The sequence below is a fragment of the Chrysemys picta genome, chromosome 1, assembly GCF_011386835.1.
Source record: "Chrysemys picta bellii isolate R12L10 chromosome 1, ASM1138683v2, whole genome shotgun sequence".
NCBI lineage: Eukaryota > Metazoa > Chordata > Testudines > Emydidae > Chrysemys > Chrysemys picta.
In genome coordinates, this window is record NC_088791.1 from 155,406,399 (window position 1) to 155,422,198 (window position 15,800).

The window sequence follows — 15,800 nt, forward strand, 5'->3', positions numbered from 1 at the left end:
ATGTAAAAGATAAGAGCTTAGAAGCAATGATGTACTGTCAATATTATAAGAAGGGGATTGTACGCATTTTTCCCCTGTTAGCCTGTGATAAGCCCAGGAGTGCATGTGCCTTCAGGAAACAGGGATTAGGGACTGGGGACTCCAGTATTTTGTTTTTCACATTTTGAAAGAACATTTCTTATTGTTACAGCCTAATAAAGGAGAGGAGCAATAGCATCTAGTAAGCACACTTAGAAATGTTTTTATATGGTGCCTGAAAAATATATTGAGTATGTTGATGATATAGCTGAGAGCTCAGCTTTTGGAACTTGAAGTGCATGTGGTGGTTTGAAGTATCGTCATGTGGAAAATTATCTGTTACTTGGGGCATTGTGGCACATTCCAAAGGCAAAAAAATGCTGTCCGTCAGTGGGTTTGAGAGCCCCAGGGATAAATCATTCCTCCCAGAGATGATTTAACACTAGTCTGAGAGGAATCAATTCCATCACAGGTTGGAAAAATCACCCCTCCTTTCTACTCAGTTTGGTGGTGAAATTTTAATAAGGGGCTCCAAAGAATGCAGGAGATTATGAATCAGGAGACCTGATTTCTGTTCCCAGCTCTACCACTGACTTGCTGTGTGTCCCTGTATAGGTCACTTAAGGCCTGATACTATTCCCAGTGACAGTTGGACCAAGCGCTTAACCTCTTTGGGCCTCAGTTTCTCCATCTATAAAATGGGTATAATACATCCCAGCGGTGTTGTGAGGTATAATGTATTAATGTAATAAAAGTTTGAGAGCTTTGTTTTTCAGGTATTCTAGATGGACAAAATATAATAAAAATGACATCCAGTGGTAATGAATTTGTTTACTTTGCCTTTGCAAATGCAATGTTATACCTGTTGGGCCAATTAAGTTATTCTGTATTTGCATTGATGTTTTTGAAACCAAAATCTATCCCATTCTGTCCCATGCAATAACTGGGCACAAGGTAAAGGTGAATAGGATCTGTAAAGTAGTGTTACTCATAAAGAGGAAACCAAGAAATACTGAGGTGATGCTGGTATAAAGAATTAAGTGCTTTTGTGGAACCTGCCTCCGATGTAACGTCCCCCATTATGGATCATATGTGCTCTTGGAGCAAAACAACAATCCACAGCCGTGGCATCATTTTGGACACAGCAATGCTGCTGGATACCCAAATGGCCATGATGGCAAGGAACGCATCTTTCCCCCTGACTGGCTACAAGATTGTGGCCCATTGTGAACATAACCTCCTGGTACTCAACTCTCTGTACTGGCTTTACAGTGAATGCAGAGCCCTATCCTAATCTGGAAAGCTCTCTTTGGGATTGGTCCTCACTACCTCTTTCTGTCTGTGACCGTGAGCTTCCATGATAATTGTGTTTCACTGGGACAATGAGACTTTCAACCAGTCAGTGCAAGAAACAGAACTATCACAAGCCCTGAACCTAGACTATGAAAGTTAGTCCCACTCAAGCTAACAATGACCATCAGCTTCATCACTTTGAGAACTAAATGCAAGATTCATATTTTTAATTTAGCTTTCCCTCAATAAATTCAACATGTGTGCACACAGTCGCACAACAAACCCATCCACTCACTCACACATACACGTACATAAATATAAACAAGCAAAACCTATCAACTAAACAAGCAATTTTTCCTACAGACTGGGAAGAAAGAAATCTTTTTCTTTGTCTTTTTAAATACCATGGGTGAAATCCTGGCACCATTGAGGTCAGTGGCAAAACTTCCATTGACTTCAATAGGGCCAGGATTTTTCCTTTGAAAGGCCTTTGGATATTATGGGGAGAGGGCAATATAAGTACCTTAATAGATAGATATAGAGAACCTAAAACTATTAGTATGCAATTGTAAAGCACCTACACAATTTTGTTGTCATAACTATAACAGGGTTTCACTGATGGAAAAATCATGAGTACTAGTCGTCATTGTACCATTGGGTTTCACTGGTGAATTAGAAAAGGGTGGTAGCAGATGTTGTTATATATTTTTTTTTGCAATGGTGTATGTGGAATGTGGAGCAGGAATTATTGAAAGGGCTAAAAAAAAGTGAGAATTTGTTTTGAGAATTAGAGAGACATATTTAAGGTTACCTGAATAGTTTTTACCTGAACTGTTCACAACTAATTGATGTTGCCTTTTGCCTAAATCATTTTAAAATATTTCATAGGAAGACTGCATGGCTTTGGGGATTGGTTAAGAGCTGTGAAACCTTTCGTGTATAGGACACCAAGTCAAATCTAACCCAGATCAGTAATGACTTAAAGTTACTGCTATCTGTTAGAAGTTTGGAGGCCTGTGTGAAATAAATTGACGGTGGTTTCTGTCTAATCCCTTTGGGACAAGTGTTCACATAACAGTTGACCCCCTTTTTGGGACTCCTGACAGAAGCCAAGGATTGGCTATGAATAATGGACACTCCTATCATCTCTACAGGGTCTCATCCATGTAAGGGCATGAAGCACATTGATGGGACTGTTGCGGAGCAGATTGCCCATGCTGTACTTGCTCTGTAGATAGAGGATTTCAGTCTTCAGAACAATCATAGAATCATAGAACTGGAATGGACCTCAAGAGGTCATCTAGTCCAGTCCCCTGCACTCATGGCAGGACTAAGTATTCTCTAGACCAGTGATTCTCAACCAGAGGTACACGTATCCCTGGGGGTACACAGATCTCTTCCAGGGGAGTACATCAACTGATGTTTGCCTAGTTTTATAACAAGCTCCATAAAATGCACTAGTGAAATCAGTACAAACTAAAATTGCGTATGGACAATGACTTGTTTATACTACTCTCTACACTATACAGACGCTCCCCGGGTTATGCAAGCTGTTTTTGTTTTTGTTTTTTTGCGTAATTGTCGGGTATACGTTCCTGACTTACGCAAACGAAGGTGTTCTGGAACAGAACACTTGCGTAAGTCAGGGAGTGTCTGTACACTGAAATGTAAGCACAATATGTATATTCCAATTGACTTATTTTATAATTATATGGGGAAAAATTAGAAAGTAAGCAATTTTTCAGTAATAGTGTGCTGTGACACTTCTGTATTTTTGTCTGATTTTGTAAGCAAGTAGTTTTTGGGTGAGGTGAAACTTGGAGGTATGCAAGACAAATCAGACTCCTGAAAGGGGTACAGTAGTCTGCACTTGTTGAGAGCCACTGATCTGAACCATCCCTGACAGGTGTTTGTCTAATCTTGAAAAACTCCAATGATGGAGATTCCACAACCTCCCTAGGCAATTTATTCCAGGGCTTAACTACCCTGATAGCAAGTTTTTTCTAATGTCCAACCTAAACTGCCCTTGCTGCAATTTAAGCCCTTGCTTCTTGTCCTATCCTCAGCGGTTAAGGAGAACAATTTTGGTCCCTCCTCCTTGTAACAGCCTATTATGTACTTGAAAACTTTTATCATATCTTCTCTTCTCTGCTCCAGACTAAACAAATCCCATTTTTTTCATAGATCATGGTTTCTAGACCTTTAATAATTTTTGTTGCTCTTCTCTGGACTTTCTCTAGTTTGTCCACATCCTTCCTGAAATGTGACGCCCAGAACTGGACACAATACTCCAGTTGAGGCCTAATAAGCGCAGTGCCCGGAGTAGAGCGAAAGAATTACTTTTCATGTCTGGCTTACAACACTCCTGCTAATACATCCCAGAATGATGTTTGCTTAGTTTTTTTGCAATAGTGTTACACTATTGATTCATATTTAGCTTGTGATTCACTATGACCCCCAAATCGCTTTCTGCAGTACTCCTTCCTAGGCAGTCATTTCCCATTTTGTATGTGTGCAACTGATTGTTCTTTCCTAAGTGGAGTCCTTTGCATTTGTCCTTATTGAATTTCATCCTATTTACTTTAGAGCTTTTCTCCAGTTAGTTCAGATCATTTTGAATTTTAATCCTATCCTCCAAAGCACTTGTAACCCCTCTCAGCTAGGTATTGTCCGCAAACTTTAGAAGTGTACTCTATGCCATTATCTAAATCATTGTTCTGTTTAATATCTTCAATCATACACCAGCCCTTAGTTAACTGCAAAAATAAATGAATATTCTAGGGAACAGTGGCAAAGTTGCTAATTCTCATGATGTTATTTGCAAGTATTGTAATATTTGTTTTTTTTTCTTAAAGACCCTGTTCCTGGAGTCAGCTTTCATTTAAAAAAAAAAATTCTAGCCCTCCTGGTTGCAGAGAGAGAAGCTTGAAAACATGAACCCTCAAGACTTAAAAACCAGAAACCAAAGAAAAATAACCCAAAATATATTTTAATAATCTTATAATTTTTGGGGCTTGGCTCACGATTTTTGAATGCTTGGATTTGGTAATACTACGATGACAACTGAAAGTAGCTAACATTACATCAATCACATTACATAAATTAATTCCTGTCATGACTGTACTCAATCTTATTTGCCATTGTACATCTGATATTATGCAAATGATTTTCATATAGCTACAGGCTCAGTCGTGTGTTGATTTTCAGTTTGTATGTGCATTGTGCTCCTTTCCCAAACTTCCGTGGTTATTTTTGGTACCTCATTTCTTAGCTTGACAATAAATTGTCCTGAAACATTTTTATCTGCCCATAAACTTAATCTGTTTTAAATTAGATTTGACTGTTTGTTTTGTATGAACTATTGTCGTCTCCTGGTTTGGGTCCTCAGCCTTTTAAAAATATTTCTTCATCATGACAATTTTATGTGTAGAATGCTCAGAAGCAATTGTAATCCTCATCGCTGATAAAGCTTCGTTATTTCCATTTTGTTATTTTCGGGCGTTGTTAGCTCTTACTGTTTCCTATTCTTAAAATAATGTTAATTCTTTCAAGTTGTTCTCTACCCTGTGCTTCCTAAACTTGTAAATGAGTCTCTTTTGTGAGGGAGTGCTCATGCTTTTTTTTTTTTCTCAAACCAAAATTACATATTTTTACCTTGCCAGGGGCACCGTGTTAAAGGTGCATGCTGAGGAATAGTCATTTTTGCCATTCAGCTGAACAACCAATGATGGCCTGCAATATCTGCTGAATAATAAATCTAAATAATTAATAGACAACTTGTGCAAAATCTTATACAATTTACTTGAGGTACTTTAAAATCAATATCATGTTGAAATGGCTTGCAGAATTCTCATTTAAATTGACCAGTCCAGGCAAAAAGTTTATTTGCTCAACTTTCCCATGAAGATGCTGATGACTATAATGAAAAATGTATATATTTTTTTATTTTCTTGTTAAAAATTCATTTGCCTGAGGAAACTTGAGCTGGAAATGTTCAGGGTTGTATTAAAATGCAAATTGGCAGCATATCTCTTGTGACTAATTTATTTTACAGACCCGTAGCAATGAAAAATACAGCTATGTGCAGTATTAATACAAAGAAGGATCTGATTAACAACCATGTGACTACTATTTGTTCTTATTCATAGATAATTATTCATCTGTAAAAACTGGCACTGTTTGTTTAAGAATTAAAACAACATAGTAAAGTACATTCAAAGAAGGCCACATGGGAATCCACTGCAACCTAAACTATAAAGTGACTCGTCGTGCTTTGCAATATTAGTCACTGCTAGGCAAATAACTCAAGCAATTTAATTTGTTTTCTTTCCAGCATCACTACAGAGTGTTAAAAGGTTAATAAATAATATCCAGTTCTTATATGGCACTTTTCATCAGTAGAGCAAAAAGTACTTTACCATTAACCCCATTTTCCAGATGGGGAAATTGAGTCATAGATACGTGAGATGAGTGCTCAAGGTCACTCAGCAGCCAGTGTCAGAGCTGGGAACAGAATTCAGGTCTCCTGAGTCCCAGGCCAGGGCTCTATCTGTTAGACAACATGGTCTACAATACTACGATCTACAATACTACACTCATATGTTTTTGGAAACAAAGCTGCAAAGCTCAATATTGTACTTAAATTGCGGAATTCTTCTTCTTTATCTTATTCTTTCCCATTGCTTCTCATATTAGGACCTGGTTCAGTAAAGTGCTGAGGTTCGTCTTTAAATCCCATTGAATTCCCTGGGATTTAACCCGCTGCTTAAATGGCTTGCTGAATTGAGGCCTTAGATCAGGGGTTCTCAGGACAAATTTTTGGTGGCCTCAGAGTGCAGCCACCAAATCCTGCTGGTGGCCACTCTCCCACTTTTTCCTAAACTAGTTAATTAGCTTTAGGAAAAACAAAAATATGCACATATACACATCCAAATCATTGTAATTTATTTATTGCTAGCTAGGAAGTCTGCTGTGAAAAGTGATATTAACAAACATACAAGTATCACTTTTCACAGCAGATTTACTCAGCCCTGCTAAGCCTGGGGACAAATTTAAGCCCTGGATGGGGGTAGGGTGACAAGTGGGGGTCTGGAGCCTGGGGCCTGCCACTGCACAGCTGGAGCTCAGGGTTCGAGCCTGAAGCTGAGCCTGCCACCCCTGGGAAGGTGGGAACTCACTGGCTGCCTAGTCCTTCCACATTGTGCCCCAGGTGTCAACACCAAGGCAGTGCATCCAGGAGCAACAGGGAGCAGGAATGGCTGCTACTTTGTCTCCTCCCCCCACAATCACAGCCCAGGAGGCTGTGGCCACACAAAAAAAGCCCCTGGTGGCCTCATACGGCCACGGTGGCCACATTTGAGAGACGCTGCGTTAGACCCTAGTAATGTTTTTTGTGTGTCTAGCTCTACATATGCTGCCACTGGCCAGCTTCTAAAGTGCTAGCTTTATTGTCTGGATTGTATTTTCAGTATCTATACTTAGTAGAATTAGACATCATGCTGTCTTGGGAGCAGGAGGGGAAAGAATAATGCAGCAAATTGCCTACCAGTGACCGTTTTATTCAATGCTGATAGTTTCTGGCCCACATGCACCAGTCTAATGACCTTCCTCTTGGGACAATTTATCCTTGACTTAAGTAGGAGCAGAACCAGACCCTTCATGCTTCTGCACTGCTCTAGAAGCTGATGTGCATTTGTTCTGATCCACTGCTTAGCGGGCAGTGTTTGACACAACTGAAGTGCCACTGTTTTCCAAAATTTGAAAGTTAAGTCGTACTTAGTGCCAACTTGAAAATCTTAATCTTTTATATGATATATGTATGTTAGACTTCAAAAAGTGTATAAAAGCAAAGGGGATGGCCCGTTTGCACTTTCTAGGGCGGTAATATGCCCCCCCCCTTTCCCAGAAGTAGAGGCCAAAAAGGAATAGTGATGAACTAAATGAAACATTAAAAACAAAGGTGTAGGGCTGTCAAAAGGAAAACACAAATGAGCCTGTGGGGGAGTGAGAAGTGCAGGGTGGACAGCCTTGGAGTTGGAGACCTCTGTCCCATGGAGCGAGAATCACATGAGCAGTGGCAGTGTGTGCAAGCTTTCCTCTATGCATTGTCCTGCTAACATGCCTCAGCCTTAAAGTAGAGGGACTACTCTAAGGGTGAGAGAGGAGTGCGGGTCTTGTCTTTTCTACTGAGAATGCAAATGAGGGAGGCAGTTAATGGACATCTGTCCCCTTGGAACCAGAGTAAGACTGACTACTTATTTCACAGGGACTACGGACACACATCAGATGGTAATGACATTCAGTTACCCATCCTCTTATCTTGGCAATTTAGAAGCACTTGTTTTTTGTTAAACCAGTTGACTAGGAAGAGCTTTCCTCTGGAGGCCGGATGTAATCTGAGCCATGACACAATACATAACACATTCTTCAGCACTGGGAAATGACTTGCACTAGGCTACTTTCTTTCAATACCATCAGCTGTCTCAGCGTGCTGACTATTTAAAGGACATGTTCTTTTACCAGTATCAACTAACTGAGCAACAGTAGACCTGTTGCTTCTTATTGATGTAGAAAGCTCAAAAAGGGTGGGATCGGGGCGGGGGTGGGGATGATTACTTGGGGGAAAAAATCAGTTTATTGTAATTCTGAATTTCTGTTTATTGTAAATGTTTGCACTGTTCAGAGCTTGGACTGAGTTACAATGTTCTTATACAATTATGCACAGAGTTTGGAAGCATTTAGGTCCAGGGTTTTGATTTGTCATGTTAGAGAGCAATGGTTGAGCCCCAGAATCTAGACCTACATGGATCAGTGGTGTATAGCTATCAGGGTTTTAATTGAGGCCTGTCTCTAGCAGTGTTGAATTGAAGCTGTATAACTAATCAAACAGCATCCAACACCCCCTACAATTCTAAATGTTTGTAAAAAATACTTTATTTTTGAAGTAAAAATACGATAATCATTTGAAGAAGCATATGAAATGCCTGCAGATTTCTCTGTTATTTCCTTTAATGCCCCCGATAGTAGCAAACTTTCATCTTATTACCATTGTTGGACTACAGAACTGGTAAACAGTTGTGGTGAAGTGTTACCACTTACCTTAGGGTGGCCTCTGCATATTTCCACTTGTAGCATGTGTCCACCAGCACCAGAACTTTTGAAACTTTTAGAAAGCAGCACCCTTTGGTATTCCCGATTGCCCTTTCACAGTACTAAACATTCAGAGCTGAGGTTATAAAATGTCCGTGCAATCCAAAGCACCTCAGTTTTTTCCTTTTGGCAGCCAGCTATAGACATAGGAACCTTTCTGTCTCTGGAATTTGGTTTTCAGCCAGACTTCTTGCCAATTTTTTCTCTGTGAATAGTTCTTGGTAGTTAGGTTTTTAGGTAGTTTGGGTTCTTTTGAGACTCTTCCCATATCATTGTACAGTTTGAATCTCAAACGGGCATTGGCTTTGTTCTGGGCTTTACAGCAAACCCACAGGCCAAGGTTTGAGGTGTGCATTGTGACCTTCCTTTTTTCTGGAGTCTGTGCACAGCTAGTGCCTCATGTGCCTGGCAATGCCATTCTTCTTGCCCATTCTCCTGATTTGCTGTCAGACTTTTCACACCCTGAGTCAGTATAGATATACAAACCTGGCTCCAAGCCTTCTTAATGAAGGAGGGTCTTTCACTTCTAAACCTCCTCAGTGAGCAAATCAAACCCTCAATGCTAGATCCAATCTAAGGCATCCTTCTGGAGCCACTTTTGGTGAGGCTGCCACATCGAGCCAGTCAGATGCCATAGGTGCTAGAGGGACAGTCATTGCCACCTCTGAAAATCATCTAGTGCTAACATCTCAAAGCTGAGGTCTACCTATGTTCTGGAAAACCTTCAAGACTCTTTTCCTTTCTCCAGTGCCTTGGATCCAAGGGCTCAAATGGATAAGATTGAGAGCAGTGATGAAGTCCCGCACATCCAGCTAAATTTGGTTAGTTTCAGTCATGTTGCAACCTGGCTATCCCTGCCCACTCAGAGCAAATTTATTATAGATGAGGCTGAGGTGCACAGGCCTCTTACAACTAGTAGGAGATTAATTTACAAATTACACTCCTATTGCCCCAGCCTGAGTGAACTTATCTTTGTATTAAAAGATGTCATTCATTGTCACCACCACCAAGAGAGGGATCTATTTTCCTTTTGGGACATGTTGTGAAATTTGGAAAGGTTCTGTGGTTAGCTATGAGCAGATAAACATTTTATAGCAATTGAAAGTGGGCAAGGTGGCAGGCTCAGATGAGTTTGACCTCAGAAAATTGAGAGGCTGAAGCTGCCTCCCTAACTGTTCCATCATGCATTGTAGGTGGGACTGAACTGAATTTTAACAGTAGCTGTGTTTTAACTGGACCCCTCAACATGATTGATTTTTGTAGTTTAGGCAAGACTAGAACCATATGTTTTGATCATACTTATTTAAAAGGCCAACTCCACATTTTGTAGAGGCTTCCTTTGAGATCAAAGTCGATTCAGAAGTTAAACGATGCTGTCACCCTTGGTGAGCAGATAGTAGTGCTCTTATTCACAATGCTGAAGCATGTTCACGAGTGTGTTTTCATTTGGGAAATAAATGTAATGCAATGATTCTGTGTACGATTCCTATCATAGCCTTCTAACCCTTCTTTTCCAGAGTCAAGACGACAGATTTGCTTTCATTGCAGAATGGTATGACCCGAATGCTTCACTCTTTCGACGTTACGAACTCTTGTATTATCCGAAAGATGGTTCCGTTGAAATGGTAAAAACTTTTTTATATTATCATAAGCATATTTTTCAGCTACACCGTTTGGAAGTTGGTAAGCCACAGCCCATAGTATGGTTTTAATTTGGAAATGGTAAATGTAAAGAGATTTTTAAAATTTGTTTGCTCTGTTTCTAAAATTAAACAAACTCAGGGGAATCTAGGGACTAACCTCCTTATTTATTGATTTATTTTGTAAAGCTTGCACAGTTGCCAACATTTGAAAATGTATCCAGAGAGAATTGTCCTAATAGGCCCGGGGTGACAATAACCTTTCCTGCAAATGCTGGTGAAATTAGGTTAACTGTATAGAAATATTTGGTCTATAAACTGAAAATTTCCAAAGTGTTTTTAATCATCTTAGCTCTTAGCACACCCAACAGCCACACAGTTCTGCATTTTGACAGCTTGTCAGTACTTGATGATAACTTGACACAGACGCAAATGTCAGAGTGGGTGCTCAACTCGCTATCCGTATTGGAACTGGGGAAGCAAAAATGCCCATATATAACCTGTGGTGGGAGAAGCTCTGTGTGACCGGGATCCCAGTGGGGGCCAGCTGAGGTCACTCAATTAGGGTGAACTGCAAAAAATGGGGTAGTCAATCCCCAAAGCTGGTGGATATTTCAATACTTAGATTTACCAAGCCAGCACAAAACAGCTTCTTTATTACCTCACCGGTTGCCCAGAAACCAACAACACAGTTTCCTTAAAGTAACCTAGCCTCAGGCCTCCATCCAGATACCCAAGTCAAATATGATGAAGATTTCTGAACATCTTATTTCATCATATAAAAGAAAAGGTTCTACCAATCCCAAAGGATCGGACACATTACCTCCCAGGTTAGTGAATATTCCAGATCTTACCCAGATACACACTACAGCCAATTCTTAAGTAAACTAAAATTTATTAAAAAAGAAAAGGGAGAGAGTATGGTTAAAAGATCAATATACACACAGATATAGAGTTCAATGCTTGAGGTTCAGATTCATAGCAGAGATGGTGCGCTTTGTAGTTGCAAAGAATTTAGTCCATAGGTTCTAGTCCAATGACCAATATCATATCCAGGGTGTACCAGCTTAACTGGGATCTCATCGTGCAACTCAAACTTCCCCTGATGAAGCTTAAGCAGATCTGAGATAAACAGGATCAGGATCCAGGGATCTTTTATACAATTTCAAGCCACCTTTGACAAGTCGGAGTCCCTTGAGGAACAATAGGTAATTAGGGCAACTTTGAAGCAGGTCCATCACCGGTACTTAGCTATATGAATTAACATAAGGCAACTGCCTGTTTTTCCACCATTCACAGGAAATTTGCTATACATTTCAAAGAGAGATTAATACAATGATATGCCATATCTACAATTCATTTAAATGCTGGGATGTTCTTTTCATCTCTGAATTATCAGAAAACAGCATAGACAGGGACTATTGATTACATTGTTAACCACTACCCATATATATGTAAATACACAAAAACACAAACATTATCTCCCCCACGTCTTTAAGGGTTGAATTTGAGTCATTTTGTTTTGCAAGATGTTTAACCCTTTCTGGCCATGTGTCATGCTCTGCTGTTCAGATTTTGGGATCAATTTGGACTGGTGTTGTGATGCGGTGTATGGACCTCTCACTGATGAGGAAGGTGCCAGATAGACCCTAGGGGCAGGGCTTTCCCACCCCTCTGGCTTTGTCAATTACGTATGATAGTTGTATGTAGTTGTATCAATTACGTATGATAGGCAGGAGGCCTGTAAAAGAGAGGAAACTGCAGTCAGGTGAGGGGAAGGAGCTTGTTTGCCAAGCAGTAGACTGCTGGCCTGACTTCTGGAGCCACAGGGGAAACTCTCATCCAGGAGGTCTTCACCCCAACTGTACAGGGAGTGCTGCAAGCTGCCAGGGAGAGACTTAAGAAGGCTACAAGGGATAGAGGCCCCTTGTAAGAAGCAAGGAACTAGGATCTGTGCCAGAGCCACACAGTGAAGTAACTGGGTGTGGACAGGTTCTCTCACCATTGGAGAGAGAAACCTCAGGGGACTCCTTTACAAGTGTCTTAAAATTTGGATGCTCTTCTGAATTTAGATAAGTCCCTACTATGTCAGGTAACCAATCCCCACTGGATCACCTCTTCTGTCAATGGGCTCTGCCTCATCTATTGTTGTCTTTCTGAGGAAATGGATGGTTGCTTGTTATTCCCTTGGACATATCTGGAGAGAGGATAGGTGGCAACCGGGAGGCAAATTTCCTTTTGGAGGTGATGAATTATTTGACCTCTTCATCCCTCCTTGTAAGAATCCCCCCACCACCGATGCCTCTCCTTAACCACCCCTATGCCATGCATGGGGCTGAAGCTGCTGAGGGTTTATTGTGCGGAAATGAGGCTTTCTAGTTCTCAGCTTTCCTTCCCTCCTTTTCCTTACTGTGCTATGCTTCTTGGCTGTTCCTGGGGAAAAAGGGGAAACTGGTAGAGGAAGCAGTGAAAATATTGGAGAGGCAGATTCTAGCTACATAGCAGGAGGAGTGGCCTCTCTTGGCTGTGGAAGAGTTTGGCAGGGTTTTTTGTTTTTTGTCCCAGTAGCCCACAACAGAAAAGGATACCAGGGAGTGCTGTGAGCAAATTGGATCTGTTGGCAAATATTCATGCTTGGTTCTCAGAATTTGGCATCATTTGAAACCTTACAGGTTAATCCTAAACAATTTATTGCTTGGAATAGGAGTTATGTAGATGATTGCCTTAATAAGAGAAGGCTTATATTTTTTTTAAAAAACTCACAAGAAAACATAGATTGTTAGCAAACATTATTTCATTTCCACTAAACTTGCTTCTTCAGGCAAAGTGTGAGAGACAGAGGGAGAAATAAAACTGCAAGCTGTATTTACCAAATCTAAGTAACGTTGATCTATTGTTTACCCACTTTGTGGCTCATCATTATGTTTTAAATAGGGTTTATAAATATATCCAGGCATTCATGCCAAAAAATAAACCCCTAACAGGTGGATGAGGAAATATCATCTTCAGGCTTTTTTCATCCATGTCACTTCTACTACTTGGTAATTAGTGCAAAATAACCGGAACACATTTTTTTTCTCTGCTAGGGTTGAACTGAGCTAGGAAATATGCAAGTGTCAGGGTTTTGAAGATTATTGATTTAATTACATCTGAAAATACAAGTCTTGAACAAGTCAGGCAGTAATATACAGCAGAATTCAAGGGACTATTTTATTATTTTACCATCTCATCAACTGTTAGAATATAGGATGTCAACTAATGCAAAGGACAAAGAGGGGTTTCATTCTGAATAGTGATGAGGAACCTCAAAAAGTTCAGAGTGAGGTAGTCCACCTTGCCAAAATGGGTGCTTATCAGAACTATTCTGACCTTTTCAGTATGCAGAATTGGGCTGTGAATTTCACAAGAGCAGACTGTCCTGTGAGACTTCTATTGAGTCTAGTCAGAATCTGGAAATGGGAGAAAAATGTATCCAAACACTTCAGAATATCAAAAAAATTCACTTTGGTTCTAAAAATAGGCAAAAGTTTTGTATTTTCACAAAATCTGATGGTTGGTATAGCTTTGTGGTGGAGGGTGGGAAGGGGAAGTTTTGGCTGAGAACAGCAGACCAGACCCCTACTGTTACAGAAGTGCCTTGGGATCTTTAATATCTGCATGCAGCTGAAAGGAAGCTGTTGCTTTTAAGATGTCCTCTGATGCTTTGACAGCTCACCCAGTAAACTTTCTGGAACTTACTGCATTTTCCTCAGAAAGATTAAGTGCTGAGTTGACATTACTAGGATTTTTCAACTGTGCTTTTAGGGAGTCAGAATGTTTCAAACCCCGTTCTAAGGCCCTTAATCCAGTCCTCTGCCCCCTGCCCTTTTGAGTCTTGTACAATACAAACTGATTGTGTAATATCACTGAGATGATGCCTTGAGGATACCTGTTACAGCATGTGACATGAGCAGTTCTGGTTTGGGTTATAGAACTGTGGGACAGTGTAGTTCTCCTGGGCAAACTGTCAGTGAGACTCCCTATAATTCAGACTGGACATACAGGGTACCAGAGCCAATTACTGCAATTCAGAATAACACAAGCAAGTTAAAAATTGGCAAATTCTAAGACGTTTTTCCCTTGTGCTGAGTGATGTCTTGCTTGGGGTACCCAGAACTCTGAGCTACTGTGCTACCCCTCGCAGCCTCAGCAAGTGAGATCCTTGTTGCTGCTAAGCTATGTGGTCAGCTCCCTGACATACCAGCTCATCTGCCTTGCCAGCAAACTTTTCAGGACTCTGCCACTCCAAACCTTGCCTTGCCTTGCAGGTAACAATCAGTGAACCCCAGTTTCTGAGGTCCCCAGACACGTCTCTCTGCTGGGGCCAGTCCCTCTCCTGGATACTCACAGGAGTTAAGTTCACTACCTCCAAAGAGACAGAACGCTCACCAGTCTGTCAGTTTAGCTGAAGACTCTTACACAGCATTCACATAATTTTTGTAATAAAACAAGAATAAGTTTATTAAGAAAGAACAGAAATTTAAGTGATCATAAGAAAGCATAAAAGAAATAAGCATGGTTATAAGTAAAACAAAACATGCTTTCTAGGGACTAAAACTAAATTCATCTTTGTGTAAGCAGGTTTCTCACCTATAGTCAGTTTCCAGGTACTCTTGTCTTCCAGGCCAGGAGGATCCAGCTTTCATAGGCTCTGAAGGCACTGAACCCTAAATCCCCTCAATGATGGATAACCAAAATGGCTTTTTGCTTGTCTTTATATTCCCCGAAGTTCCTTGACTCTGTTTCAAGAGCCAGGAATGCTTTCTGGGGTTCAGATTACATCCCTTGTTGTGATTAAGTGGTCTGGTCCCCTACTTGTTAGCTTGATGTCTTTGTTTACCTTATATGTAAATGTACATGTAATGTCCTCTGCCTGTTATCAAGCTGATCAGACAAGTAAATACACATTCCTTTGTGTAGGACAGGCTGGACTTATATGCTGCCTTCCAAACATATTTTAAGAACATATTTCCAGGACACATTTATAACTCTTTGTATACACCGGGACCAGACTGTTACCGGCTTGTAAATGGTACCTTACATGACACTTTGACACCAGTAGTTTGGGGGCAATGAGCATGTCAGCCTGATGTGAGTTATAGTATGTTGTGCCCCCTGGCAACTGGTATTGAGGGGCTCCCAGTGTCACCGGCCGATAGTTAAAATGGAACAAATTTATAATAGTTGGTTTCATCTCATGACCTTCTCTATTGTACATGCAAACTCAAAGGGTTAGAAATTCAGTGAATCTATCAACCTCACTGGATCCCATAATACTTTTGAAGCTGCTCTAAAATAGAATAGAATTTATTTTGAATTTGCTCATCGTTTAATCATCCTCTTTAGCTTCTTGGTGATCTTCCTTCTCTCTGCAGTATGATGTGAAGAACCATCGCACCTTTCTGAAACGCACAAAATATGATGACTTACACCTAGAAGATTTATTTGTAGGCAACAAAGTTACTGTCTTTTCACGTCACCTTTCCCTAGTAGACTATGGGGATCAATACACAGCCCGCAAGTTGGGTAGCCGCAAAGAAAGGTAAGATGATGTGGTCTCTGAAGTTCCTTTGGTATTTGCTATCCACAAAACTGTTTATGCAAGTGAGTTTTTCAAACTAATTGTCTTTCTCGGGAGGGATCAGAGAGGGTTTCTACAGC

The 15,800-nt window shown here is 40.5% G+C and overlaps 1 protein-coding gene across 3 annotated transcripts in view; it reads left to right on the top strand.

Moving 5' to 3' along the window:
• NME7 (NME/NM23 family member 7) overlaps positions 1-15,800 on the top strand; it is a 200,517-nt gene that overhangs the window by 32,369 nt on the left and 152,348 nt on the right. For 2 of the 3 annotated variants that reach the window (XM_042852905.2, XM_065587289.1), the window contains exons 2-4: positions 9,209-9,281; positions 9,978-10,085; positions 15,515-15,681. In XM_042852905.2, coding sequence (XP_042708839.1) covers positions 9,209-9,281; positions 9,978-10,085; positions 15,515-15,681 — 348 coding nt within the window. The remainder of the gene's footprint in view (positions 1-9,208; positions 9,282-9,977; positions 10,086-15,514; positions 15,682-15,800) is intronic. The other variant, XM_024099605.3, reaches the window with a different exon arrangement.